This window comes from Stenella coeruleoalba (genome assembly GCF_951394435.1).
Source record: "Stenella coeruleoalba genome assembly, chromosome: 5".
NCBI lineage: Eukaryota > Metazoa > Chordata > Mammalia > Artiodactyla > Delphinidae > Stenella > Stenella coeruleoalba.
This window is the reverse complement of record NC_137150.1, coordinates 110074116-110101644: the sequence shown is the minus strand read 5'-3', so window position 1 is coordinate 110101644 and position 27529 is coordinate 110074116. Positions and strand designations below refer to the sequence as shown.

The 27529-nt window shown below is 35.6% G+C and overlaps 1 protein-coding gene across 1 annotated transcript in view; it reads right to left on the bottom strand.

The window, feature by feature from the left end:
- GBE1 (1,4-alpha-glucan branching enzyme 1) overlaps window positions 1-27529 on the bottom strand; it is a 295070-nt gene that overhangs the window by 55597 nt on the left and 211944 nt on the right. Inside the window, exons 11-12 of the mRNA XM_079923113.1 lie at window positions 24397-24507; window positions 20843-21014 (exon numbers count right to left, since the gene is read on the bottom strand). Coding sequence (XP_079779239.1) covers window positions 20843-21014; window positions 24397-24507 — 283 coding nt within the window. The remainder of the gene's footprint in view (window positions 1-20842; window positions 21015-24396; window positions 24508-27529) is intronic.

Below are 27529 nucleotides of genomic sequence, written 5' to 3'. Positions count from 1 at the left end.
TAGTTAGTTTCACAGATTAGTAACCTATTTCTCAATTTGAAAAATGTACATTTTAAAGCAATGATTCAAGAGTTTTTGATAGTTTCTCAGATTCATTTCCTAGTTATTTTATAATTATCAAAATAATTAAAACAAATGTGTATAAAAATCATGGTGAAAAGAACTGTTTCCAGTCCAATGCTTACTGTTGATATTGTATGTTTAGCCACAGCATAAAAGGAGACATTTATTGTTTTATTTAAGTACAGTTGAAAAACAAAAACAATTTAGGTGTTACTAAAGTATATACCATCAAATTGCAGGGGAAATGCTGCTTGGTATAAAATATCTTGTGATAAGGGTCAGAAAACAGCAATCTTTTTTTCTAATTAAAATCCAAAAATTCTGTTTTTCTATCAGTAAGTCATAATAATTATATCTGCCTTTTCCAATTAACCTCCTCAAGACAAAACAAATATTAAAATATTCCTGACTCATAAGGAAACAAGTGTTTTATGTACTCATGGTTAGTTACATAGATAGAAACTGATTTTAGGAAACAAAACTATTAATACAATTGGATTTCAGTATACTAAATACTAATGTGCATAATGATTATATTATTTTCTTATCCAAGAAAATAAATAATTTTCATAATATGCATATAGCAATATAGAGATATTAGAACTTTTTTCCAATTTAAACTTATGACCTTAAAGTCAACTGATTAAATATGAACAGATATCCTTGTATTTTACTAAAAATATGATGGGTGTCTATAGGAAAAAAAATTAGAATGTAAAAGTTTCAGCTCTTTATCTTAAGTTGTCTGGCCTTTGATGTTATATTTGCTCAGGCAACCATTGCCCTCATTTAGTCGAGGGCAGCATATATTGGCAAGGGAAAAAGAAAAAAAGTGGATAAGAATAAAAGAATTAAGTTGGAAGTAGGCTGGCGGTAACTGAAAATATTTTTTTCACTTTCAAACATATTTAAAACTTAAATCCCGTCTTTTTTAGCTACTTGAGAAATATCTTCCAAGGGAATAAGAACTCTCATCAATACCACTGTTAGGAAGAATATGAGGCCAATGTCTTTGTCTCATTTTACAAAAAGAACATTTAGTTACATGGGAATGGCCGAGCCAGGACTTTTTAAGTGTCTACTCTAAAAGTAGAATCTACACATCAAACTAGAAAACTGAAACAAATATCCTTGAGATACTATCGATACTTTGAGATAAACAGAATCTAGTGGGTGACACTTGAACAGAAGGCCTAGAGTTACGATGAATAATACAGTGTTTTTTGACCTTTTTGTCATTATTGCCCCCTGACCTATGACACACACACAGACACACACACACAAGCCTTTTAAGACATTTTTTCCTAATTGCTTCCACCCTGTGAAATTTAAATACTGCAGATCTACTGCAGATCTGTTTAAATATGCTATGATGCTCTGGAGGGCAATAACGATTATAATATATAAGTTTTGTTTGCCCTCCCTTAAGGATCAATTTTCACCCCTATTGGGGTGATAGCACCCTCTTGAGAATGCAGGAATAAGGCATGTTTGTGAAACCAGGAAGATAGGCATGTTGCTGAAAATAAATGCATGCATACTTCTCCGTGTAGAGAAGGCACATGCTGTATGAATCAGGTAGTCAAAGAATTGTTTGATTATACATGTTCCAAGAGTATATAAAAAGAGCATATCTGGTCCACTTGATCACTGCCCCCTGGATTTTATTCCCATCAGGCTCATTTTAGGAGCTGTCAGAAAAGTCTGGCTCTCACTTTGTTATACAGCAGAAACTAACACAACATTGTAAAAAAAAAAAGAGAAGAAGAAGAAAGAAAAAAAAGAAAAGTCTGGCTCTAAAAATATTGGGAGTGACTAACAAATATCATAACAGCAGCTTTTCGGACAGCCTCTTCAATAAATGGTGCTGGGAAAACTGGACAGGTACGTGTAAAAGTATGGGATTAAATCACTCCCTAACACCATACACAAAAATAAGCTCAAAATGGATTAAAGACCTAAATGTAAGGCCAGAAACTATCAAACTCTTAGAGGAAAACATAGGCAGAACACTCTATGACATAAATCACAGCAAGATCCTTTTTGACCCACCTCCTAGAGAAATGGAAATAAAAACAAAAATAAACAAATGGGACCTAATGAAACTTCAAAGCTTTTCCACAGCAAAGGAAACCATAAACAAGACCAAAAGACAACCCTCAGAATGGGAGAAAATATTTGCAAATGAAGCAACTGACAAAGGATTAATCTCCAAAATTTATAAGCAGCTCATGCAGCTCAATAACAAAGAAACAAACAAATCAATCCAAAAATGGGCAGAAGACCTAAATAGACATTTCCCCAAAGAAGATATACAGACTGCCAACAAACACATGAAAGAATGCCAACATCATTAATCATTAGAGAAATGCAAATCAAAACTACAATGAGATATCATCTGACACCAGTCAGAATGGCCATCATCAAAAAATCTAGAAACAATAAATGCTGGAGAGGGTGTGGAGAAAAGGAAACACTCTTGCACTGCTGGTGGGAATGTGAATTGGTACAGCCACTATGGAGAACAGTATGGAGCTTCCTTATAAAACTAAAAATAGAACAACCATATGACCCAGCAATCCCACTACTGGGCATATACCCTAAGAAAACCAAAATTCAAAAAGAGTCATGTACCAAAATGTTCATTGCAGCTCTATTTACAGTAGCCCGGAGATGGAAACAACCTAAGTGTCCATCATTGGATAAATGGATAAAGAAGATGTGGCACATATATACAATGGAATATTACTCAGCCATAAAAAGAAACAAAATTGAGCTATTTGTAATGAGGTGGATAGACCTAGAGTCTGTCATATAGAGTGAAGTAAGTCAGAAAGAGAGAGACAAATACTGTATGCTAACACATATATATGGAATTTAAGAAAAAAAAAATGTCGTGAAGAACCTAGCGGTAAGACACAAATAAAGACACAGACCTACTGGAGAATGGACTTGAGGATATGGGGAGGGGGAAGGGTAAGCTGTGATAAAGTGAGAGAGAGGCACGGACATACATACACTACCAAACGTAAGGTAGATAGCTAGCATAGCATAGGGAGATCAGCTCGGTGCTTTGTGACCGCCTGGTGGGGTGGGATAGGGAGGGTGCGAGGGAGGGAGACGCAAGAGGGAAGAGATATGGGAACATATATATATGTATAACTGATTCACTTTGTTATAAAGCAGAAACTGACACACCATTGTAAAGCAATTATACTCCAATAAAGATAAAAAAGAAAAATAACAGTAGCTTTCCAACCTTGCAAGCAAAAGAACATGTTTGACTATATTTATTTATTTATTCTGCTAATATTTCTTTGGCCTCATTTATAGGAGAGTCCATATACACACAGAATTTAAAAGTCTCCTAATTAAATGAGAGAGCCCTATCAGTTCACATAGCTTTCAGAAGACCTTGCTTTAATAAATAAAATGCCTTTCAAAAAGTCAATAAATGAATTTTTCAAAATGTACCAGGGTTATAAATGTTTATTTGCTCAACATGTAATAATCAAGCTCTGTCATACTACTATTTTAAAGTCTATAGCTAGGCATAAAATAAGCTGATCTTTAAAACAATATGTTAAATGCACAGCATTTTTACATTATAGTAAAGAAAAAGAAAAGAAAATATAAAATGTGGAATGAATTGTTAACTACATAATGTAATTGATATTTTTTATTAAACTATAGATAATATATTGGAATAATCCAAGATATCTGAATGTCTTCTCATTTGTGGAAAGGTGTTATCAAGTATAACATGAAACTTTCACTTATGACTTTTATATAATCATAATGTATGTAAGATTAAAGTATTGAAAAGGTGTGGATTATATAGGTTTTCAAACTTTCATTTTTGTCATCTTTTCATCCCCAAATGGTCATCTCAGCACATCTCAAAATGGAACCTCTGAATGATGGTGGTTTTGTGTATGTTGGTGAAGCTCAAACACCTATCATTAGTTTTTTGGGTTTTTTTTTATTCCTTCACATTCCAAGTGTCTTTATTTTAATCACAGGCACCCCCTCCAGCTTTATTAAGATATAATTGACATATAACATTGTATTAGTTTAAGGTGTACAATGTGTTGATTTGATGTACTTATATATGCAAAATGATTACCACCAGAGCTTTTAATACCTCCATTGGGTCACATAATTACGATTTTATTTTTGTAGTGAGAACATTTAAGATCTACTCTCTAAGAAACTTTCAAATATATAGTACACTATTATTAACTGTAATCACCATGCTGTACATTTCCAGACTTGTCTTATAACTGAAATTTTGTACCCTCTGACTAATATCTCCCCATCTCCCTGCCCCTACCCAGTCATTAGTTTTTTTTTTTGCTTTATCACTGTCCTTTATTTTTTTTAACTTTTAATTTTATTTTATTTACATTTTTCATTTTATTTATTATTTTAAAAAATAAATTTATTTATTTTAGGCTGCGTTGGGTCTTCATTGCTGTGTGCAGGCTTTCTCTAGTTGTGGTGAACAGGGGCTACTACTCTTCGTTGCGGTGCATGGGCTTCTCTTGTTGCGGGGCACTGGGTCTAGGGGCGTAGGCTTCAGTAGTTGTGGCACTCCAGCTCTAGGGCACAGGCTCAGCAGTTGTGGCGCAGGGGCTTAGTTGCTCCGCGGCCTGTGGGATCTTCGTGGACCAGGGCTCCAACCAGTGTCCCCTGCATTGGCAGGCGGATTCTTAACCACTGCACCACCAGGGAAGTCCCATTAGTTCTTTTAAAAAGTAATTCATAAGGGTCTATTAGACAATGGCGTACAAACAAAGATGCAGAGCAGTTTCTGGATTGTTTCTCTCAAGCTATAAAATCCCTCTATAAAAACTGAAAGTTGACATTTTTAAAGTTTAATAATATAAGCTTTTTAGTTAATTTTCAATACATTTCCTGAATATGTTTTTAAAGGGCAGATAACTATTGTAGACTTTCTATAATATAGTTATGAACTGTTTAGGCTTTAAAAGTTATGCTATCGGACTTCCCTGGTGGCGCATTGAGAGTCCACCTGCCGATGCAGGGGACACGGGTTCGTGCCCCGTCCGGGAAGATCCCGCATGCCGCGGAGCGGCTGGGCCCGTGAGCCATGGCCGCTGAGCCTGCGCGTCCGGAGCCCGTGCTCCCTAACGGGAGAGGCCACAAGAGTGAGAGGCCCGCGTACCGGAAAAAAAAAAAAAAAAAAAAGTTATGCTATCATTCTTTTTAATTTATAATTTATGCTTCTACAGGTACAACTTACTTTAAGCAACTTAATGATATGAAAATGTTTTCATGAAAGACAAATCAGGTGGTAATTCTTTGCTATATTACAGAATTCTTTAAAATAACACATTTTCAATTGCATCTCAAATTATTCATTTTCAAACTCTAAATTAAAGAAAACTTTTCCAAATGATAGTTATTTCATAATGTGAGTTATACCTATACTACCTATATTTTTAAAACTGCTTAAATCAAGCACCTGGATCATTTTTGAATTATGAAATAAAATGCAGAGGTTGATTCAAACTTGCACAAAGAAACGTATCTTTTATATGACCTACATAGACCAAAAATTTCAAGTACTATTACTTGATTACTTTGGATATAAATATACAGTAAGAATAATTTACCTAAATAATATAATGATAGTTTTATCCTTATATTACATAACTTAGGTGGAATTAACAATTAAATTTCTCTTTCATTTTGAGGCAATAATCAGAGGAATCCTAGTATTTGTATGGCTCTGGAAAATGGCAGTTTTATTTTCCTCATAATCTTCAGAAAAATCTTTTTTTTTAATGAAGTAAATGATTTTGAACCCATCCACAAGAGATACATCCAATTTATTGACTGATGTGAATAGTGTGGAAAGAACTGAGACCTACAGTTTTAAACCAATTTTAAAGAACTCCAGTGACAGAAGATCTTGCAGTGCTATATTTAGTGTGAGGTCACTGCCCCCTTAAATCTATCTCTCACATTTTTAGTCCAGTAACATATCTAAACTGTGGATCTGACAATGTCAATCTCCTGTAAAAACCCTTCAATAGCTCTCTATGACTTGGCCTCTCTCTCATCATTCATGTCCTAAATTAATATGTCCCTCATTCTGTTTCACCTTCTTAGCTTTTCATAGTCACCATTCCAGTGAGGGACACTCATAGAGGATCAGGATAGAAAGGAATGGGGCACTTTAAACTGAACTCCCTTTCTGTAGGACACCCTCCCTTATAGCCCACTACTTCCACCCCCGTCCCCCGAGTATCAGTTTAGTGTTCTTCCCTGGGGTACTCACACTGCTCAATGCGGATCTTGAAGGTGACATTTATCACCCAACACACTACGGCTATCTGGCTTTGTCAGTCTCCTTCCTGGACACTACGCTCCGTGAGCTAATGCCTACGTCTTCTCTTTGTAAGATAGGTCCTAGGCTGGTACCTGACCTGGCAGTAGGTGCTGAATCACTGTAGAATGAAGGAAGCATAGGGGACTAACAAGTCATTTGTAAGACTGGCTTGAAATTTGAGAATAAGTTACTTTCTCCCTTGATTTGTTTCAGATTGCTGCACAATATAAAATTTGGTTTGTTATTTTCCGCTTTGACTTACCTCCTCTGGAGGGATGTCTATAGCTAGAGATTTACCAACATCACTGACAATCTAAGCATACATTTTAGGTAAAATAATAATAGAGTTGGCTCTCCGTATCCCAGGATGCAAAAACCACTGATACAAAAGACTGTACTGCGTGACTGATTTTACGTAAGGGACCTGAACATCCTTGGATTTTGCTATCCTGGAGGGTCCTGGAAGCAATCCCTGCCCCGTCACGGGAACTGAGGGCTGACTATATTGGCTCATATGAAGTAGTGTGAGGCAGACAGAGCTGTGCTCAAATTCTGGCTCTTGTATTGATCTGAACAAGCCACTTAACCTTTCATGTCCTTTACGTGTGAAATGAAGGCAATCATTCCTACCTTTCAGGATGGCAACACAGGTTTAAATGAGATATTATATGTAAAGCACTTATTGTACTGCCTTGCTCAGGGTAAATATTCAAGATATTGGAGCTAGTTTAAGACTACCTTGTTCAAAGACTGTCAAATGAAGACAAGTCACCCAAATAATATGCATGCCCCCAATCCCTCAAGGAAAATATATTCCCAAAGAGAAACCTATGTCTCTCCAGTGAGAAAGGAAAAAGAAAAGTTACTATATTTCCCAAGGAATTTAATCACTCTACTACTAACTGAGATGAGTGTGTATATTTCACCATCCTGCTTTGTTTGGGGGAGTGAGGTGGGGTGGAGAGTTAAAACTCAGATAATGATCTCAAGTTTTAGAGGCAAAGAAATTCACCTTCTAAATCCTATCTCCTGTTGGCAAGTTGCTCAGGAGAAACGCTGTCAGAGCAGATTATTTGTGTTTAGAGCAGTCACCATCATATCCCAAGAGATGACAGCCATACATAGCTCACCAGCTCTGGTAATATATAATCAATCACCTTTTGCATCCTATGGTTATAAGGATTTTTAGCCTGGTTATAAGGATTTTTAGCCGATAGCCTGCTTGAATAATACTGGAAAAGTCAGCCATTCGGTCTTTTAGCTAAAATAAACTCTCTGATCAATCCTGCTTGGAAGGAAGATCTGGGGGTTTCTTGGTAACCTCTAGAAGCCTATGAAAAGCTCTAAAAGGCTGTGAGCCAAATAACAAGACTTACTATCTAGTAAAAGTGGAGAGAAGAGAATTAGTAAAAGAGAGAAATGATTCAAGAGCCTAACGCCACAGCAGAAATATTGTGACGTGTAAAGAAAATCCATACCATGGGACCAGTGGGGGAGAGTGGGATGCTTATTCATTTATTGGCATATCCTTTAGGCAGATTCCACCAATAAGATGAGGTTATCACCCAGGTGGGCCTTTGGGATTGGATCAGGGAGAGGCTTAAAGATATAACTCTAAATTAGGAATCCAGGGCTAGGTATGATGTCCATTATATATTAATTTATCTTTACTCACATGTCTTAGGATAATACCTTATTTTTTCCCTTCTTAGGAAGATGAGCAATTTGACAGAGGATCCTGGACCTAGATGACTCCCTGAATTTAGAGGATTCTTCTGTGGGACACTGAAGCTCATAAAGTGAGGCTTTGAAGTTCTTTTAAAATGCTAGGTAACAAAGAAGGAAGGCTTGATGAAATTTCTATGTTTCTAAATAATGTTAAATTACATAGTTCCTCCATTCTGTAAACTCCACCATCTACAACTCAACAATGGAGCTAGAGAAGTTTATATACTAAACTTTTAACCCAGGGCTATGTGGATAGTGAGTTCATTCAATGTTATATATACATACATGCATACATACACATACATACACACACACAGTATACATACAATGTGCATTTATGTGTGTGTTTTTGTGTGTGTAGTAGCCTAAGAGCAAATAATTCAGATATTAACTTTAGAAAAAAACTGTGCTCTTTTCACTGGGACTTATTTTAAGGTCCAGGCCCATTTTACTGTTTTGTTACATTAGGAAATCTGCTATGCAGCCTACATGTTGAACTTCCTATTTGTGATTATCTCACCTTGAGGAGAGAGAGATGAAAAGAAAAATACGTGTCTCCCATATGTGGGAATTTACTTTCTTTATAAAGATATGATCATATACCTTCTCACTGAGAAAAGTCAGTCCCCTAGATGGTAAGTTTTGGCTTAAAATCCATAACACATGAGGAATAATATTCCATTGATTAGCATGTTCTGCACAGAAGAACAATCTTATTTTCCCAGCAAGCCTCTCTAATGAAATAAACATTTGAACCAACAGTAATAATTAATATCTCTACTTTCTGATGCAGTTTTAGAGCAATAAACCAAAGAGAGAAAAAAATTCTTGTTTCTGGTGTAAAAGGCTTAGAGGCAAATGACCAGAGAGCAGCAGACCTTGCCTAGATGGATAAAGACTGGGGTCCTGCAGTGGGTCTCATCTTATTGCTTTAACCATTTCTTTGGAACTTCAGTAGGACGTCAGCCCAGCTGAACAGTAGTTTAGGGAGAATCATTTACACCACACCCAATAACACCACTGACAACCACACAGACCCCAAAAGAAGAAATGCAAGGACTTATACAGATATCCTACCCTAAGATCAAGACGGGAAGAATTAAGGACACATAGGTTCAGTTGCTTCTGTTTTCCTCTCAACATCCAGATTACTAGTAGACCCTTTTCCTATGTGTAAAGGGTGTGATGTATTCAACTTGAACAATGTGAGTGGGCTAGAGAAAAATGTGGATAAATTGCATCAGAAACATTCTTCACTAGGTTAAGATGAACTTCTCTAAAGTGACTCTTCTACCAGGTTATAATCGTCGGCAAGGATTTGAAGGTTCTTGTGTGAAAATTAACCTGTCAGAAAGAACACTTCTGGTACTGAGTGGGGTATTTAAATCACGTCGGGAAAGGGACAGGTGAGTCCCTCAGCTAGCCCCCAGTGATCCCAGCACAGTCTGGACCTGTCTTTGGCCCAACTTTCATTTTTGCATTTCCTTCCCATCAGTGGATCTCTATGTTCTATCTCCACAAGTTAATCACTTTGTGAGATTTTTTTTTAAAAACCACTAGTGTCACAGCCTCACGATCGCTGACTCTGGCGTGAAAGGTTGATGAGGCTCAGGGTTCAGTATTTTAAAGATCCCCAGGTAACTGCAGCAGTACTTCCTTCTTAGCCCCATGCTGTACTCATGTTCTCATTAAATGCCAGCCAAAATTGGTTATCAGTGTGCTGTGAATCAAATCAGGGCCATTACTTTTAAGTCTATGCCATTTAAAATAGATTCTATTTGTGTCTCTGAGCATTTTAACAGGGCTTCAAGCCATTTACAGCTGCTCATATTGAGAATTTTGCAGTTTTTCACAGCTCAGTTTTACAGACTTCTCCTAGCTGTGTCACATTCAGTAAACTTGCCTCAACAAGCTAAGAGAAAATGCCAAAAACCAGCACTCCTACTGTTCGGCAGAGTGCATTTTGTCCTCTTATAACTGCTTCAATTCCAGCACTTAGCAGGAAGACATTTAAATTTTTATTGTATTCCTATCTATCAGAAAAAAGAAGAATTTACAAGTTTGACACTAAACAATCACAGATGGAAGATGTGAAGTAGGATCACACATTTTACACTGAAGTATAATGCAGCTATCACTAAATGCAGACCGACACAAAATCCATCCAACTTTCCCTGTGGCTTTAGGGAGAATGTAACATATTCATTAAAGAATGTCCCACAGAATTTCAAATGTCAAAATACAATATAATCATATTGAGAAAATCCTTCAAATTTAGTAATGGAAATTTCATAATACTGCTGAGAGAGAAAATTGCCAGTTTGTAATTATGCCTCTTTCTCCGCAGGTACCACTCATTACAGAAACTAGGAAAACATCATGGTAATGAGATTCCTAAACAAGAAAGAAATAAAAACAGATGTATGCATACCAGATGACCATGCTGTTAATAAAAGACAGTTTACTCCATTGTCATGATTTTAGTTTGTTTATAAATAGAGAAAACAATATAAGAAAAGTAGAAAAGCCTTCTCATTTAAATTCTATCTGTTGATAAAAATCTATTCGAGAAAGCTTCTCAATACCAACCAGGAAAACTCCAGAAGCAGCCCCATTCCTGTTTGCCTTGTTTGCTATAGGAAGTCCAAGTCCAGCTTCCTGGTCCTTCATTGGCCCTTCACTGACAGTTGGACTCACAACATACCCATCTGTCCCAACTTCCCTTCCTTGTACTGTGCCCTCTATGATTTCTGTTCTAGAACCAGAGAACTTTCCTATATCTTTTACATCCTCTTGGAATTCTCTCTTTACTTCCTAGCCTTAAGGAATCTTTAAAAAATTCCAAAGCCCAGGCTATAGCAAAGGCCAAGTCAATCACAATTTCTAGTATTTTTTGAAACTCTCCAGGTCATTCCAGTGTGCAATTTTGAGAATCAGTGATTTATGGGTTCTCTATTACATCAGCTATTTTCTAATACTTTCAAAATCCTTCCCTCTTTTGACAGATGCCTGACAAAATTCCAACCCTTGATCAACCATGGACTACTAGGAAAAAAAAAAATGTCACACAACAAAGAGGTTGATTTGGCTTATAATCTTGATTACAAATCTCAAATGAGCATTCAGTATTACCTAGATATCCTACTACAGTTCTCTAGTATTTTCACACCTGAAGATGTCCATTTCATACTTCTACTTTTTTTCTCAAAAGTCTCTTACTCCTTCCACTCTCAAATGATGACCTCACTGATAATATAAAAGTTATCAAGCATGAAATTCTTTGCCTTCACACAACTCTACTTACATCCAGAAATTGACATGAAAACAATTGGTTTAACTGAATGAATGAATAAATAAATGAGGGAACAAATCAATGAGTCCCAATGATTCCAGATTACTTCTGACATTTCAGTTTTATGCAGTAACAGCTGATGTCATGGGGAATATGTATTTTATGACTGCAACATGAGTTTTCAGTTTTCTGGACTACCATGCCATATTATAGTAGTGAAACATTGTTAGTTTTGTTGATTTTACCCTGCTAGTTCAGTACTTTTTAAATGAGAAATTGGAATCACTTATGTTTTGACATAGACCCAGAGAGTTACATGCAGCATTAAAATTTCTAATGGAATGAAGGTGTACTCATTTAGAAAATGTATTCTATAACATAGAGTCCCCAGGAGGAAAAAGAAAATGGTAACCGGGAAAGCAAAGCTTCTGTTGCAAGAATGATTCTCACTTTAGTTCAAAGACTTTCTGAACAAGTGGAACATGAACATGACAGTATTGAAAGTGATTCAGATCACTCTGCATCTGAATCTCTATCTATATATGATGAAACTCAAGAAAATGAAGTCAAGTTGCTTAAAAAGATTTTCTTCAAGTTATAAGACACTTGGTTACATGAAAATGAACATATTTGGAGTTAGCTGTCCAATGTAACCTTCTCCTACCATTGCCCAGCCTAGGATAGGATTACAAAGAGCTTTCTGAAGAGCCAGAAAATTTTTCACAGAAACTGACTTGGAACTAACTCGATGATGACAACACTTTAATTCACGTTATTTTTGAAATTCAAATCTTTAAAAATGATTAAATAGTATTATTTAGTTTTTGACTTTGAGATTAAATTTTCATCCTTTTGTTTGGATAGCTGATTCTTAAGATTATACATGTCTGCCAATATTTTAAATCAGCAAGATATGTGCTTAATATTTAGATTTTAATTTATACTTTACTTGATATTTTAAAATATGTACATGTTTATATTTTAAATGAGTTAAATACTTAGGTTCTTCTCTTTTTCTAGAATTCTAAGCAGTCTTTAATAAAGAATACCATCAATGCATTATTTTGGTATTTCAGTTGACTCTTGAAAAATGACAAAGTTTATCCACTAGTAACTTATAGTTAGCCCTCCATATGCTTAGTGCCTCCACATCTGTAGATCCAACCAACCACTTAGTTTGTAGTACTGTAGTACTAAATACTGAAAAATATTCATGTATGAGTGGACACTTGCGGTTCAAAATTGCATTGTTCAAGGGTCAACTGTATCTGGAATTAATACTGCAGCATCAGTATTGGCGTTTTTTTCCCAGTACACAATTACTGGACATAGTAGCCCATTTGCCTGCCTGGCCACACCTCTCTACAGCAGTTCCTGACAAGTCACATGACAAGGTCATGCAACTACTCCCTCTGCCTCAGTAAGCTGGGTTAGGAAAAGGTAGCACTTCCAAGATAACCAGAGAACCACCAGAAAATGGGGCAAAATATATCATTAACCACAGTTTCTTCTTCTTTGAATTGCTTTAGCAGTTTATCTACATACAAGTATAGGTATAGTGAGAAAGTACTGTGGGTTCAGTTCCAGACTACCTCAATAATGTGAATATTGCAATATAGTGAGTCACACAAATTGTTTGGTTTCTCAGTGCATATAAAAGTTACATTTACACTATACTATAGTCTATAGTAATAGCATTATTTCTAAAAACAATGTACATATCTTAATTTAAAAAATAGTGTATTGCTGGGCTTCCCCAGTGGCACAGTGGTTGAGAGTCCACCTGCCGATGCAGGGGACACAGGTTTGTGCCCTGGTCCGGGAGGATCGCACATGCCACGAGTGGCTAGGCCCGTGAGCCATGGCCGCTGGGCCTGCGCGTCTGGAGCCTGTGCTCTGCAACGGGAGAGGCCACAACAGTGAGAGGCCCATGTACCACAAAAAAAAAAAAAAAAAAAAAAAAAAGTAGTGTATTGCTAAAAAGTGCTAACCATCATCTGAACCTTTGGCAAGCTGCAGTAGTAACATTAAAGCAAATCAAAACCACAGTGAGATATCACCAAACACCTGTCAGAATGGCTATCATCAAAAAGTCTACAAATAACAAATGTTGGAGAGGATGTGGAGAAAAGGGAACCTTAGTACACTGCTGGTGGGGATGTAAATTGGTGAAGCCACTATGGAAAACAGTATGGAGGGTCCTCCAAAAACTAAAAATAGAATTACCATACGATCCAGCAATTCCAATCCTGGGAATATATCTGAAGAAAATGAAAACACTAATTCGAAAAGATAACATGCACCCCAATGTTCATAGCAGCATTGTTTATAACAGCCAAGATATGGAAGCAACCTTAGTGTCCATCAACAGATGAATGGATAAAGAAGATGTGATACAAAAAATATATATATATACACACACAATGGAATATTAGTCAGACATAAAAAAGAATGAAATTCTGCCATTTGCAACAATGTGAATGGACCTAGAAGGTATTATGCTTAGTGAAATGTCAGACAGAGAAAGACAAATACTCTGTTATCACTTATATATGGAATCTAAAAAACCAACAAATGAATATAAAAAAACAGAAACAGACTCATAAATTAGTGGTTACCAGTGGGGAAATGGAAGGGGTGGGGCAAAATAAGGGTAGGAGATTAAGAGATACGTATTAAATAAATAAGCTACAAGGATATATTGTACAGCTCAGGGAAATATAGCCATATTTTGTAATAAGTTTAAATAGAGTATAATCTGTAAAAATATTGAATCACTATGTTATATACCTGAAACTAATGTAATACTGTAAATCAGCTACACTTCAATTAAAAAAAGAGCACTGATCACAGATCACCATAACAAATATAATAATAATGAAAAAGTATGAAATGCTGCGAGAATTATGAAAATGGGATAGATACAGGAAGTGAGCAAAGGCTGTTGTAAAAATTGTGCCCATAGACTTGCTCAACGCAAGGTTGCCACAAACCTTCAATGTGTAAAAAACACAATATCTGTGAAGTACAATGAAGTGAAGCGCAGTGAAACAAGGTATGCCTGCAACATATATTCACTGAGGTCATCCTATGTGTAAAGCAGATGTTTTTCATTCTATATTTATTTTTAACCAACAATTAAACATTAAATAACCACTGATTATAAAAATAGCATAGACATATCCATATAGATTATCAATAATCACATGTCTTATTTTTCTAATCTGTCTCCTTTTAGTTATATTACAAATAGATAAAAAAATAAACCATAAAGCTATTAAACCATCAGTCAATACCAGGCCTTTCTTACTGAAGAGTTCATGATGCTTTAAAGTGATTGAAAACCACATTTTTTCATTAAACTTGCCAATCAATGAATGATCTCTAAATTGATTTCTTCGGGCCCCAGTTTTTTCATTTATTTGAAATTTAATATTCCCAACTGACTTTAATCTCACTCCACTGCTTCAGTCCTACTCCTTCTTAACTTTCCCTAAGTTTGTCATATGGCTTTCTTGTGCCTTTCTATTTTTCTATGTTTGCCTGGCTGAAGCAGCTCATAAATTCCACCAACAACCTAATCTCTTAACCCGGTTTCCTACACATTTACATGACATTCTCTGCTTATCTCTATCACTGTATCTAGTGAATGTACTAGGACAGAGATACTTGTCTGCTTACTTGTCTGGATCCCCTTTTGGGTTCTGAGACCTTGAGGGCAAGAACTCTTTTTCACCCAGGAATATCCACCACTTAGCAATACCTGGTACATAGTAGATACATATAAATGTCTGAAGCATGAAGGAATGTTATCAATTGTGTTAAAACACATTCTAGAATGTGTTATAAATATATTGTGTATAGTTTAAATTGATATATATGTCAAATTCACTAACTTTTTAAACTGAAGTTGCTTTATATCAATCTACATCTCTCTCTCGCTCCCTCCCTTCCCCCCTCTTTCTGTGTAAAATAAATCTCGGCACAGGTATTCCAGAAAAATATATTAAGTTTTTTTTTTTTTTTTTGCAGTCCGCAGGCCTCTCACTGTTGTGGCCTCCCCCGTTGTGGACGCGCAGGCTCAGCGGCCATGGCTCACGGGCCCAGCCGCTCCGCGGCATGTAGGATCTTCCCGGACCGGGGCACCAACCCGTGTCCCCTGCATCGGCAGGCGAACTCTCAACCACTGTGCCACCAGGGAAGCCCTATATTAAGTTTTATGCAATGCTCACACACACTCATACACAGATACCATATAATATATAATAAATGTTAACTGATTAATATCATATTGGCTTATCCTAGAAATGAGAATCAAGGCAAACATCACACCTCTTCATACGTGAAAGTTAAGTAAGATGTTTTAGCAGCAGCATTCAGCAGACATCACTATGAATTAAAAAAAATACGTAATCTTAACTCTTAGTGAGATTTACTATAGAAATGGCTTAACTTCTGTATAATTAACCACATAATACCACCTAGGAAAATGTCATTTGATTTTTAACAAAGAATTACTGCCTTTACTGATGTTTTCAAGAGGAAATGAATTAAATATTTTAAGAAACTTTTACATTAAACAATATACCATCATATAAGATTCTAAAGAAACACTCTTGGATGGAATTGAAACATCAGCGTTCAGGACCCATATAGTCAATGGAATAGCTAGTAATATTAAAAATAGTAATAGTAAATTTAACTTCAAGTGAAATTAAATTTAAAGAAACATTAACTATGAGTTATGTGCCTGGCAATATTCTAAGTCTTGTGTACGTATTAAATCATTTCACCCTGAAAACAATCTTCTGAGGCAGGCACTACTCCATTCTACCACTGAGCAAACAAAGGCACAGAGTAATGATGCCCCTTACCCAGCTCACACAGCTAAGCTTGTATTCCCATCGAGATCGCTTTCTTAACCACTATGCTCTACCTTTTCTTTAAAAGATATTTATTAACCATAGTTTGGTAGCTAATCTATACACTGATCTAATAATAATTTTCATTTCTAATTTTTTCACATTGTAAATAGAAGAAAAAGACAATCAGCTGCTGTCATTTTCTAGTTGTACAATATTAGGTGTGTCCCTTTTCCTCTCTGAGTTGTAGCTTTAGTAAAATGGGACTTGGAACATCTACCTAGATACCTGAATATTCTTCTTTCACCCCATGTTTCTTTGCAAGCCAGACAGTATTAAAAAAAAAAAAAACTTTTATGAAGATTGAGTTAGATGAGGCATATGAAAATGTTTTAGAAAATATAGTATGCTATGTCAAATATAAATTTACTTTTGTTAATATTTATTATAACTCTTATGATCAATGATATAAAAGTAATTTAACTATCCCTGCTCCCCTCTTCTATATTTGATTCTTTCATATGATGATATGGTGGAAGAATAGGAAATATAAACCTATTTATTCATAATCAATTAAAATAACCTAGCAAATTAAAAATTAAAAAAACCTTGCAAATATTCCCCTGGCTTTAACCAGAGTGAAAGAACTTTTTTAAACTCAAGATTATGAGTATATAAGACAAAAACAAATAAAATAAAACAAATCAGCCAAACTGGTATCATTGTGAGAGAATTCATATTGATCTTAATTATTTTTGATAAACAGAACACATATCTAAATGCCTGATGAATTTAGGTAAATAGATTTAAATGAAAAACTACAAAAGTATGTTGTTTTCTTACTTCTTTTAAATCATTCTTTCTCTACTAGAGGGAAATAAAAATAAAATTCCAAAAGCTAGTAAGTTTTAAAATGCCTAAAACATGAGTAAACAACCAGATTGCTCCTTAGTCTTGAATTTCTTAAATTGATCTTTTTAAAAATTAATTTCTTACATGCCACTTGAAAAAAAAATAACTTTCCTTAAAACTACAACTGGGGCTTCCCTGGTGGCGCAGTGGTTGAGAGTCCGCCTGCCGATGCAGGGGACACAGTTTCGTGCCCCGGTCCGGGAAAATCCCACATGCCGCGGAGCGGCTGGGTCCGTGAGCCATGGCCGCTGAGCCTGCGCGTCCAGAGCCTGTGCTCCGCAACGGGAGAGGCCACAACAGTGAGAGGCCCTCGTACCGCACACAAAACAAAACAAAACAAAACTACAACTGGTGATTGCAGCTAATGAACTACTGCTAAAAATAATTACAAGGTAATTATATATATGCATATATGTATATATATAAATATATAAAATAATCCTTTTTTGGAAAAATGTGCAAGTCTTGTGATGTGCTAGATACTGTGCTAATTGCTACTAGTTCATGAAGATATAATAGTGAATAAGATACAGACGACCCCTATTTTCATTCAGTTTTAAATGTATCAAGGCAGCTATATATTTAATAGTTTTTGAAAATGTAATTTTGTTATTTGCCACAAAAGGTAGGTATAGGGTAATATAAAAATGTATAATAGGTAAAACTAGTGAAGTTTGAGGCTTTAGAAAAGACTGCCCTAAGGAAAAAAGATTTGCAAATGAAGGATTGTCAGGTATGGCAGGGGGTATCTGAGTAGAGTGATTTCAGAGGGGAGAACAGAAAAATATACAGAATTCATAGTGGAAGGAAGTTGGTACATTCATTGAACTGAAAGAAGGCTTGCTTGACTGGAGCAGAGCCATCAATGGGGAGACCCATGGGAGACCATTCATGCAAGGCCTAGAGGTCAGCTGGAGGACACTGCAGCCATTGAAGCCATTCAGCAGGAGAGTGCCATGATCAGAAAGTGGAAAAAAAATATTTAAAGTCATGATAGCTTACAGGGAAATATTAAATTTCATAAAACAACATCAATAATCAGAAATTATAGAGACTTTGGAGATTACTGGTTTCAAAGTTAGTAGAGAAATGCTAGATTTAGATAAGACATTGAGACAGAAGGATTTTTAAAAAGTGCTATACTGGAGTTAAACATTATAAGCCTTTTGAAGGACAAATGTAAGAAGAAAACTTCAAAAGATCTTTGAGTCCTGTATCAAAGAATAATTTCAAAATTATATTTGATACCACAAATATGGTCAATTTACAGACCTTATAGAGAGATGCTAGAAATAATTATGTTTATTTAGTTGTGTTACTATTGAAAGTTCCATGGGAAGAGTTTACAAAACAGAATAGCGTCTTAGCCATCCTCAGGTTGAATATATACAGTTAAGAGTATATTAATATAAACATTTCACAAAATTTATGAAGTTACTGGAGATTTGTTAAGATCTTAGCTGTCCATGATCCATTTTTACCCTCAGGGAAAATATTGACCAAGACTCAATTCTCATTATGAACTTTCATCAGACCTTTTTTTTTTTTTTTTTTTTTTTGCGGTACGCAGGCCTCTCACTGTTGTGGTCTCTCCTGTTGAGGAGCACAGGCTCCGGACGCGCAGGCTCAGCGGCCATGGCTCACGGGCCCAGCCGCTCCGCGGCATGTGGGATCTTCCTGGACCGGGGCACGAACCCGTGTCCCCTGCATCGGCAGGCGGACTCTCAACCACTGTTCCACCAGGGGAGCCCCATCAGACCTTTTTTAATCTGAAAGTTATCAATATTAAATTAACTAGGGCCATTCATTCTCTGTCATCTGCAGATAGTTTTATTTTACTCTGATGCTCTGTTGCATGCTATGGGCTAGAATTGTCTTCAGCAAAGGACAGTCTCAGGAAAAGGACTCTATCAGGTACTTCAAACTACTGACACTCTCAACTCTTCGCTATAGGCTTCTGAGCTGATACTGCTTACACAACTTCCAGACTAAAGCAGTAAGCTAAGTCAGGATTACTAGAATTCTCGGATGCAGTTAGGCTTCAAGAATTAATGACAGGACGAACAGCATGAAATCAGAGGTCTTCTTTGATTTTATTTCTCTAACAGGAAAGTTGTTTTAGTTTCCACATATATAAGGAAGCTCTTTCATTTTCTTTTTAATCTATCTATATACACTGCAACAATTTAATAAACCCTGCTTTTGTAAATGAAATAAAACATTAAAAACTCTCTCACTTTACATGGTGACATAGTTGTTTACCTAAGTTCATTGACTCCACCTTTTCATCAAGATATAATTGAATAAACTGTGCGACTAAGGCCTTACTGGAAAAGCCATACTCATGAATGATGTTCATTGTGTGAAAGAGGACTAGTTGCCTTTTAGGAACTGAGGCCGGTTTTACTTATGAATACAATGCCTGCAAAGTCCACCCAGGAAGCCCAGCCTGGTGCCTGAAAGACAAAGTGCCCTCTCACAGGTCATAAGGGCCACTTCCTGACAGGTTGGGAATATTAACAAATTTTGGTGATCCTGAGAGAAGAGGGATGCACTGAAAGGTACAGGTTGTATGGGTGAAATCTGGTGTATGGTTTATTGGGTCTGGCTTCCTAATCTCAAGTTAGCAAACAATAGAGGCTTTTAAAAGTCCAAGCTGAGATTTTTTTTTTTTTTTGCGATACGCGGGCCTCTCACTGTTGTGGCCTCTCCCGTTGCGGAGCACAGGCTCCGGATGCGCAGGCTCAGCAGCCATGGCTCACGGACCCAGCCGCTCCAAGGCATGTGGGATCTCCCCGGACCGGGAAGATCCGGGAAGATCTGCATCGGCAGGCGGACTCTCAACCACTGCGCCATCAGGGAAGTCCCAATCTGAGATTTTTTAATAAAAATTTCCAGATAGAAATGAACTAATCTGAAGCTCTACAGCTTTTATTGTAGAAAAATGTCAGTCTCCCATATGCATTTTCCAATCTTTCTAGCTCTCTCTAACCTAAAAACTGGTGAAATGTCCTAAAAATCAAATGGTCATGGTTGACCAAATAGAACTGAAAATGGTATTAGTTGATTTTTATGTTTTATCATTCAAGATCCTTCAGACAACAATGACCTTTGACTATTCATATTTTCCTATTTTTTAAAATAAATACATTTTTTTTTCCATCACAGTATCTTGGGCGTTGGCTTCCACATTTATAATACAAGTATACTGGTATACAATTACCTCAAAGAAGACCAATAATATTAGCTCAATATGCTATGACATGACAATTATATCCTTCTTATGTTCAATGTATTACAAACACTATTTAATAAACTCAATGATTAAATTCAGAATAATAATTCTGTTTAAAAAAGTTCACCCCACTTATTGACAACAATATTAAATAAAATATCAGCCATTAGATTACTTTTGCATCATGTATTAGTATAACAATAATCTTAAAGCAATTTAATTTTCACAGTTTACGCTGTAAAAATAAATGACAGTGCTTTAAAGAAATAAAGTTATAATTTTCTATTTTAAACCTGAACAACCAAACCAAAATATTCTGCATAACTTATGTCATATATAATATTAGTTAACATTTTAAACACAGATTGGATATATGTTCAGCTCATACTTACCCATGAAATTGAGATAGCCTTCTCCGCCGAGTGCATGAGTAATGAGTCGAATCATTTTATGAAGCTGTATTCCACGATCAATAACTGGAGTAAACGGGGTTAGAACACTCATGTTGGTATACATTTCAGCATCCATCAACCAAAATGCCAGCGTCTTATCCCCAACGAGTGCCTATAAAAATAAAAGTCACTGAGATAAATGCAAATAATAGGTACTAAGCAGCTGTGATTTATACTAGAATGACATGCAATTATACAGAATGGAAACAATGCAGAAGAGGTGTGTGAATTAGTATTAATTTCATGTATTTTCCAACAGTCACTATGCTGAAGGTGAGCTGGTGAAATACATGAGAGATCTCATGTACCTATGTTTCTTTCATTTTTAAAATAGCTTGGTGAAAAACTCATGATAAGCTACCTGAATATTTGTTATAATAAGCTGATGCTTCACATTTTTTGAAGTTAGAATAAACATGTATTTTAATGTTGAGAATACTAACAGATATTTTTTCTTTTTCTTAGGATTTGAACAATGAATTTTTTAATTGAATGAATTCTTTAAATTCTATAGTGCTTTACAATTTTCAAAAGTTTCACATACATGATTTCATATAATCCCATAATCTTACATTAAACTATTAGAATACTAATAGATTTTTAAAAATATCTTGCATATCATGATTTTATTGTTTTGAAAGAATGGAAGAGTTTCCTAAAAGTAATTTATATGTATATGCATTTATATTTATATAGATGTATTTATATATATATAATATGTATATAAATATATTACAATGGACCCTCTCCCCTTCAGCAGCAAATTGACAACTTTTTCTTAAAATGTAAAATTTGCTTTCTCATTATATTTGCCATCTAATCTAAAATTAGTTTGTTTTATATGAAAATATAATAGTTGACAAATGGGGCAGGTTAACTCAGAAACACCCTGAGCAGCAGAAGAGGCCTCTTAATGATCTGAATTATTTATGGTTAAAAACAGCTAACTCTCGTCCCGTCAGTGCTCACCCTTCCCCCTCCCCATAACCTCAAGTACGTTCTCTAGGAGGTCTGCGTCTTTATTCCTGCCTTACCCCTAGGTTCTTCATGACATTTTTTTTTTTTCTTAAATTCCATATATATGTGTTAGCATACAAGAGAGAGTCATGGACATATACACACTAACAAACGTAGTAAGATAGATAGCTAGTGGGAAGCAGCCGCATGGCACAGGGATATTGGCTCGGTGCTTTGTGACAGCCTGGAGGGGTGGGATAGGGAGGGTGGGAGGGAGGGAGACGCAAGAGGGAAGAGATATGGGAACATATGTATATGTATAACTGATTCACTTTGTTATAAAGCAGAAACTAACACACCATTGTAAGCAATTATACCCCAATAAAGATGTTAAAAAAAATAAAAAAAAAATAAAAAAAATAAATAAACAGTTCAATGTTGAGGTTAAATTTTCCTATTAAAAAAAAAAAAAACAGCTAACTAATGCCAAGTGTTATTTATTGACAAAAAATTATATATAGTGAAACACAGAGACTAAACCATAATCTCCTCACCCTATTACTGTATGATTATTTTCATTTTTAAAAAAATATTTTTACTTATAAACCTATTTTAATCTCTAAGCTATTTTCACATATATATTCATATTTATAATTTTTTATCAGGTTTAAAATTCAGTATACATTTGCTTTTATAGAAAGAACTAGGCAATCTGCATCTTTTTGTACATTCCCAACAATTTATAATACAAGGCAGAATTATGTGGATCTTTAAAGCATGAAATAATTCTTGGTAAATCCATACTGTTTCTGTACATTTGGGGAGAAAAATTATGAAATTAACCTACCAGTTTCATCTTCAATTTGTTTATTCCACTCATTTATTTATTCTTGTGTTCATTCATATAAAATACACATATATTGGGAGCTCAAAACATGCTATAACTGCTAGGAGTTTGTAATGGAAAGATATCATTTATGCATGCATTTTAATTTTCATATTGTTATGTATTTGGCAAGGGATTCCCCCAATCTTAAATTAATACTACTCATTTCTTATTTTGTTACGTTTTGGTTCTGGTTTCTTCATAGGTATTTATTTGATCTTGCTCCACAGCCAATTTAAGTTGAAAAGAAAGTACTGCTCCAACTAGGAAGATGCAAAACTTAATATATGTCTACTTTATGAGTGAGCAAACATTCTGTACAGGCCAAACAGTACATAGTGTAGGCATTGTGGGCTCCTTCCTCAGTCTCAACTACTTAAATATACCATTATGGCTCAAAAGCAGCCATAGACAATAGGTGAGTGAATGAACATGGCTGTGTTCCAATTACCTTTACAAAAACAAGCAGCAGACAGAATCTGGCCCATGGGCCTTGGTAGCTGACCTCTGGTCTACTTATACTTTCTTAATAGTTCAAAGGAGACACCTGAAAAACTACTGTCTACCTTAAATTGTCAATTTCTGCTGAAATACCGAGGAGCTAATTGGTTTAACTTTAATTTTCTGAATACATATACTGCAAATAATTTCAGACAGTTTTACTGTCTTTTTAATGTATAAGGAGTTCATTTTATGTTGTTTATGCTGGTTCATAGGCTTTATATAACTGAATGGCCTTTTCCTGCATTTATTTATGTTTATTGAGTGACTACGAGGAATAGCACAGTGCTAAGGCTGGAAATACAAAGGTATCAGAAGCAAATTTTCTGCTTAAAATGTGATGAGAAAGTGAAGAATGGGGAAACTATTTTTTCCCTATACACCTGGATGAAGGCTTCAAGGAGAGTATGTCTGAGCCAGGGCATTAGGTATTCACACGAGCTTCCCAGGTGACGTAGGCATTTGCAGGTGTGTGGGGAAAAGTACAAGATTGGAGCAAGGTTGACCTACTCAGGAATGGGTGGAAATTTAACAGTATTGAAGAATAGAACTCTTGGAGGGTTGAGCAGAGAATAAACTTTGGCATGAGCCAGGATATGACAGGCTGTGAATGAGAAGCTTTAACCAAAAGATCTGGGTTGACAAAATTAGCTTTGCCCTTTGGAAAATACCTCAGACTACATTACAGAGGATGGACTAAAATCAAGAGGGACAGAGGTCAGGGCGATCAATCAGCAAAAGATTTCAGTGACTGAGGGAAAAAATGATGAAAGCTTGTGAAAAGGCATAAAAGAAAACCTTTAGAAGGAAACCTAAAATGGAAATTAAAATTAACCTGGATTAGCACCAACATGCCTCTTGTGACAACAAAGGAAAACATGTAAGATAACACTTGAAACTGTCATTCACAATCATTTAATTACAGTTTGGCAGGGTAAACGTGGTACTGCATTTTGAAGCTGGAATTTATGGATCTACAAAATAATTTTTAAATGTTTTTCAAGTATGAATAGTTGTCACATAAAATAGACAGATAACACATTACATTAACTGTATTAAACTATAGAAATTTGTACCGTGATATGTTTATAATTAGGTATGTTAATAAATACAGACAGAGACAGAATGGTTTATACACATATTAATTTACCTGATCATGGCTCTCTGCATAAGCAATGCACTTTTCAAGGTAGCGTCTGTTTGTGAGTGTATACACTATATTGCCCATATTCCAATCTTCATCTTTATATTCTTTAAGTAACTAAATAAAAGACAAAAAATAATTCCAATACACCATTATCATCCTTACTTTAAATCCCAGTCTGAGGGTATACAGCATATCAATCCAAATTATTTGAGATGCAGATATAAGCACAGCCACAGAGCAAAAATATCTTTGTCAAAACTTTTACTGAAATCACAGCTTTTATACAGACTATCCAAATGACAGTGGTGTTGCATGTGTGTATGCATGTGTTTTTCTGCAGATGATTTGATCACTGCATTTTAGGATTTTTGTAAACTTTTTCCTCTGTAATAGCTGCTACCTCTTGATTAATGACCACAGTGAAGTGTTGTGCAGTATGTCTTTCCGGAACTTCCACAAGGTAGAGATATACTTGCTACATTTTTAGGTTTGAATGAAAAAAAAAATTAGCAAGAATAATGTCTTGTTCCATTCTTAAAAAAAAAAATTAAAACAACTGTTATTTCAAAGTATAAAGCCTAATTATCATGAATAATTATCATCTTAACAGACCACACATTTTTGTTTCCACTTCAGCTGCTACTCAGTCTCCAGTGTGGCTTCTGTGCCACTAACACCTCTTCAGTGCAAATGACCTTGCCAAAATCTCAGGCTATGATTGTCTCCTAGGTCAGTAATTGCTCTTTCTTAGGCAAATGCTTGCAGTACATGATGATAATGCTGACCCTACCCCTTCCATGAAATGCTTTCCTTCTTAGTCTACCATTGCAAAACTCTTGACTGTTTTGTTTTGTTTTGCAACCACTCTAGACATCCTGTAAAATCCCTTCCTCTGCCTATCCTATAAAAGCTGGTGCTTCTCAGAGTTAATAGCGTAAAAATAGCCTGTCCTTTTACTCAACGCATTCTTTCTAAGTGGGTTCATTTCTCTTGTCCAAAAGTGTCAAAGGCACGCTGATAGAAGCAGAATTCTAAAATGGCCCCTATGATTCCGGCTCCCTCAGATTCACATCTTTGTATAATCCTTAACCTGGAGTGTGGGAGGGTCCTTTGAATACAATGGGTGTCCTTAGAAGAAACTGTGAGATAATAACAGTAATGTTTTAAGTTGCTAAATTTGTGGTAGTTTGTTACAGAACAATAGAAAATTAATGAAGATTTTGGTACAAGAAATGGGGTTCCAGCCTGCCTGTATCTTCCTTTGCAAGTTTTTTTTTTTTTTTTTGGCTCAGTGGAATTCAGAGGTGCTTAGCCATCCTGCATAATTGCACTGTGAATCACTGAGAACCAGAGGACAGGCTGTATTAGGCAGATTAATGGCCACCCACAGGTGTTTACATCCTAATATCCAGAGTCTGTGAATATGTCACCTTACATGGCAAAAAGGACTTTAGAGATATGTCGAAGTTAAGGACATTGAAATGGGTAGATTATCCTGGATTATCTGGATGGACTGAATGTAGTTGCAGGCATCTTTCTTAAAAGATGCCTGAATTGTCAGAGTAAGAGAGAGATTTGAAGATGCTACCCTGCTGGCTTTGAGGATGGGGGAAGGGACCATGGATCAAGGAATACAGGAATACAGGTCCATGCTTTTACAGGCTTTTAGAAGCTAGAAGAGTCAAGGAAACAGAGCCTCCAGAAGGAATGCATCCTTACTAATGCCTTGATTTTAGCTTAGTAAGACCCATTTCAGATTTGTGACTATATGACAGTAAATTTGTGTTATTTTAAGACACTAAGTTTGTGGTACTTAGATACAGCAACAATTTGAAACTAATGTATAGACCTATACAAATATGCTCAATTAAGTTCAACTACTGTGTAAAAACAATTCAATGGAAGTAGGTTCAATGGACTTTTCAACAAATCATGATGAATGAGTTAGACATCTATAGGCAAAAGAAAAACAGAAAAAAACCCTTACATGTTGACTGAACAAAAACTAACTCAAATGGACTATGGGTTTAAATATAAAAGTAAAACTATAAAATGTTTAATAGAAAACATAGGCGAGTCAAAGAATTCTTAGGCTTGTCACCAAAAGAGATCTCTAAAAGGAAAAAAAAAATAAATTGGCCTTCATCAAATTTAAAGGAAACAAAGAACTTTTTGTTCTGTGCAAGTCCACATGAAGAGGATGAAAAGACAAGCAAAGACTGGGATAAAATATTTGTCAACCACATACCCCCCCACAAAAGAGCTGAATCTAGACTATATAAAGAACTCTCAAAACTCCACAGTAAATAAATGATCCAATTAGAAAATGGTCAAAAGACATGAACAGACATTTCACCAAAGAGGATATACAGAAGGCAAATTAGCACAGGAAAAGATGTTCATCATCATCAGTCATTAAGGAAAGACAAAGTAAACCCATAGTGAGGTACTTCTGCACATCTGTTAGAATGATTCAAATAAAAAACAGTACAATAGCAAATGCTATTGTTCAATGATGTACAGAAATTGGATCTCACCAAAGTGGCTGGTGGGAATGTAAAATAGTACAGCTACTCAGAAAAATACTTTGGCAGTTTTTTAACAAATTAACATCCAACCACTATAAGACCCAGTAATTGTACTTTGGGGCATTTATCCTAGAATAATGAAAATTTATGGTCATACAAAAATATGTACACAAATGTTTATAGCAGCTTTCTTTACAAGAGCCAAAACCTAGAAACAATCTAGATGTCTTTTAATGGACAAATAATTAAACTGTGATACATCCATGCCATGGAATACCATTTAACGATGAAAAGGAATACACTGAAGTAGAGTCACAGATATAGAAAACAAACTTCAAGTTACCAGGGGATAAGCGAGGGAGGGAGGGATAAATTGGGAAATTGGGACTGACATATACACACTACTATATATAAAATAGATAACTAATGAGAACCTACTGTATAGCACATGGTACTCTACTCAGTACTCTGTAATGGCCTATATGGGAAACGAATCTAAGAAAAGAGTGGATATATGTATAACTGATTCACTTTGCTGTACACCTGAAACTAACACAACATTGTAAATCAACTATACTCCAATAAAAATTGTTTTTTTAAAGTTGAAA